The 3,863-nt window shown below is 41.8% G+C and overlaps 1 protein-coding gene across 1 annotated transcript in view; it reads right to left on the bottom strand.

Annotated features, from left to right (window-relative positions):
• Positions 1-717: 717 nt before the first annotated feature.
• The window catches only part of Slc15a1 (solute carrier family 15 member 1), a 39,625-nt gene continuing 36,479 nt past the window's right edge, over positions 718-3,863 (bottom strand). Inside the window, exons 16-17 of the mRNA XM_028771571.1 lie at positions 2,330-2,437; positions 718-1,018 (exon numbers count right to left, since the gene is read on the bottom strand). Of these exons, the coding sequence (XP_028627404.1) occupies positions 827-1,018; positions 2,330-2,437 (300 nt within the window). The 3' untranslated portion in view covers positions 718-826. The remainder of the gene's footprint in view (positions 1,019-2,329; positions 2,438-3,863) is intronic.

Raw genomic sequence — 3,863 nt, forward strand, 5'->3', positions numbered from 1 at the left:
TATAACCAATGAGCATGTATCAGTAATATAACCAATGAGCATGTATCCATAATATAACTAGATGGCACAGAAAAGCTTCTAACCCAAAGACACACAAAGACATATTCTTAAGAACAAGAATTTACTTCAGTGAAACTTCACAACTCATGACTAACCTTCCCTTGAATAATCTTTTGAGTTACACATAATTTAAAAAGAGTTAAGGCAAATGAGACTAGAAACAAAACAAAAAAAACCCAAGGTAAAGTTATTAGCTCGAATCAGGCTGATATTCACTACGTACTATTTTAAAAAGCTCTGTGTAAATTCAACATTGTTTTCATAAAACTGTTAGAAAAAAAACAGTACTGTTAACATTTTCAAAATTAAGTTAATCTGAGCTAAGTTCATTTCTGTGGCAGAAATGTAAGGTATGGCCCAGTGTTTAAAACAAAACAAAACAAAACAAAACAGAAAGTGCGTGTTATAAATAATATTTTAGCTGGGTAGTTTGGGTGCATGCCTTGAATCCCAGTACTTAGGAGGCAGAGACAGGCAGATCTCTGTGAGTTTGAGGCCAGCCTGGTCTATAGAGTGAGGTCCAGAACAGCCAGGGATACACAGAGAAACCCTGTCTTGAAAAAAAAAATTAAAAAAACCAAAAGGCTCATCCTAGAGTTTCGGATTCACAGCTGTCAGCTTAGAAAACTGCTTTGTTATTAATTTGGCTCACACTTCTGAGGTCTTCTCCATCAAGGGCTCTGCAGTGGAGTGTCCTGTCCTGTCCCTTGGGCAGAGGTCAGGGTACATGCTGGACTTGGTGCATTCTCCACTTGCCTTCTGACCTTCACATTTTTGTCTGTGAGACAGGTTCCAATGCAGAATACGGGTTTTCCTTTCCTACACCCTTTTTCTTCTCATCCTCATCGAACTGTGCTTCGATCTCTGCTGGGTTGACGTAGGTGTAGAATCGAGCCATGATGGCGAAAATTATACAGACAACCAGGAGCAATGAGGCAAACAGAACATACTCAGCCCACTGGAGGAATCAAACAAACAAACAAACAAACACAGGTCACGTTAACATAATGTTGCGAGCATCTCTTCTTGCTGCTTCTAGGTGGAAGACATCTTGGAGTGAAACTAGATGTCGGCTCCCAACAGAGAGACATTGTCTGGATTTCCTCAAATGCTCAAGGAGCAGGTGATGCTTTTTACTAACATGGGGTATGGAAACAAGACTTTTGGAAGGACGAGAGAAACTTTCTGAAATTCTTAAGGCTTCAGGCTGGTGCCAGAAGGATGGGGAGCCAGCAAGGACCAAGTGGTAACCTCCCAAGATAGAGTGTGCTGAACATGGGTGGGAGGGATTGCTTCACAGGTCTGAGCATCTGCCAGAAGTCCTTGGTTGGGGTCCTGAAAAACCTATAAACCCCCCAACTCCAGCTCTGGGGACCCAATAATATATAATAAATATATAATATATAATATATAATATACTATATAGTATAATATATTATAATAAAATATTATATACATTATACTCCATATAATATATATAGTATATATTATGTGCATACATGTGCACAAACACACACATATATACACATAGTTATATGCACATATTTTTTGACAATGCCTGAGCTCAAGAGCACGAAGCCCCATGGCCATTCCTGAAACAGGGAACTGAGTAACTGCCTGGTGACAGGAAATCACCAGGCAGATCTTGTGTGCAACAAGGCTGGACAAAAGCTCTGAGTATCAGACAAGCCTGCGTTTTATTTTATTTTTAAATGGAAAGTTATAACCATCTCAAGAACATCTTTAACTTATTGTGGAGTTTATGTACAAGGAATCTGGTTTTCTTTCTTTCTTTTTTTTTCCTTCCAGTGCTGGGCTAGAACCCAGGACCTTGTGCACACTAGGTGAGTACTCTCCGTGGATTTACACCCCTAGCCCATATGACCAGTTTAAGGTTCTTGATCTCAATTCACAGAATTGATGGCAGATTTTTTTTTTTTTTAATAGTGGACCCCATCGGAGTATACAGACTTTAACTCAATATAGCAAACCTGGTGTCGGTTTCCAGGTAACAGAAACCTGCAGAGACTGCCCAGTGCTATTGGTAAAAACTCTAGCTGACTGGTCTGGCAGTGTTATTCAACCACTCACTCAAATGGATATGTATTTATAGATAGCTAGGGATAGTCATGGTGCTGACCAAGAAGACTAGAACTTCAAAGCCATCATCTACGCAGCAAGTCTGAAGGCAGCATGGGCTACATAAGGCACTGTCTCAAAAAAGAAAACAGAAGGAAAAAGACACATCCAAGTTTCTTTCCCCTTATACCTGTTCGCTGAAGTGGCCGGCCCCTGCTACAATGAGCACAATGATATTGCCGACTGCCACGGTTAGAAGCCAGCCTGCCTGCAGCACGGACTTCATGTTAGACGGAGCCTAAGGAAGCAAAGCAGAAAGCATTACAACCTGGGTTCCCGATTCAGGCCCAGAGAACCCCTCCCGCCCACCCACTCACTTCACCAAGCACCCCTGAAGTGCAGGTCAGAGGTCAGCTCTGGTTGGGTTTAGTCAGGTATGGCATCTCACTCCTATAGGCTAGCTCTTGGGAGGTGGAGGCACAAAGATGCTTGAGGATGCCCTCAGCTACAGAGCTTGACTCTGCTCTCAATATAAATGTGTGGCTGCACCAATGGAAAGCAGAGATCAGGATCGGGTTGAGACAGGGAACCGTTCCCGAGGCAGGGTGCCTCTCTCCACACACTTACAGTGTTGCCCTAGTAACACAGACAGATCTATCAGTGGACGGACTTTGCCTCACAAGTTTCTAGACAAAGCCACGTTCTCCCCAAAGGAAGACAACTGTGTGCACTCCTCTGTAGCATCCCTGCTATGTCCCCATACTCCTTCCTCAAGCTCTTCCCCACCTATCACAGCATGGCTTTGTCAGATGGTGTGGTCCTCACAGAAGGAGGTAGCCATGCTAACCATTACAGATGCTGAAGAAGAAGATGCCCAGGATGCAATGGCTTTAGCTGTAGTTTTGACAAACACTTTAGACATTAGAGCTCTAATTGGGGTATCAATAAAATTTGTCTAATTAGACTAATATACTTGAAAGCAAAAAAACCCCAAAAAGCCATTTTCCTGAGGTAGGGTGTTGCGTGTCTCGGCTGACCTCCAGACTCACTATGGAGCCAAGGATGATCTTGAACTGGTTTTTCTACTTCAACTTCCTCAGTGCAGGGGTCATAGGAGTTCATCACCACACCTATTTCACACAGTGCTGGGGATTGAACCTATGGCCTAGAGCATGCTGAACCAGCACTGTATCAACTGAGCTATATCTCTAGCCTTAAAAATAGGGTGTTACACTTGTTCTTAGCAGTAGATCTGATTGGATGATGTCGCTGGGAGTAAAAGAGAGATGCCTACTGGACCTTATGTGTAACCAGCTATAACCAGGACACAGACCTATAGACAAGTACTTAGATGCCTAGATGCTGCCTTTGGGATATTACACAATGCAGAATCTGTTACTATGACCCTGGTAGCAAGACCTTGGTACGCTGCACCTTCCTTAGACGCTAGCCTTGTGTCTAGTGTCTTTGTCTAGTCTAGTGTGATTATATATCTATACGTCTACTATATCTCTCTCATTAGATATATAGATATCTACTATTTATCTATCTATACTATATAGATATCTATTAATATATCTCTATATACTATCTATATTTATAATATCTATCTCTATGTATAGATATGCAAGATAGATAGCATCTGTGTATATACACACACTCTTTCTCCATCCATCCATCTATCTATCTATCTATCTATCTATCTATCTATCTATCTATCTATC

This window comes from Grammomys surdaster, unplaced genomic scaffold (genome assembly GCF_004785775.1).
Source record: "Grammomys surdaster isolate TR1022 unplaced genomic scaffold, NIH_TR_1.0 65, whole genome shotgun sequence".
NCBI classification, from domain to species: domain Eukaryota; kingdom Metazoa; phylum Chordata; class Mammalia; order Rodentia; family Muridae; genus Grammomys; species Grammomys surdaster.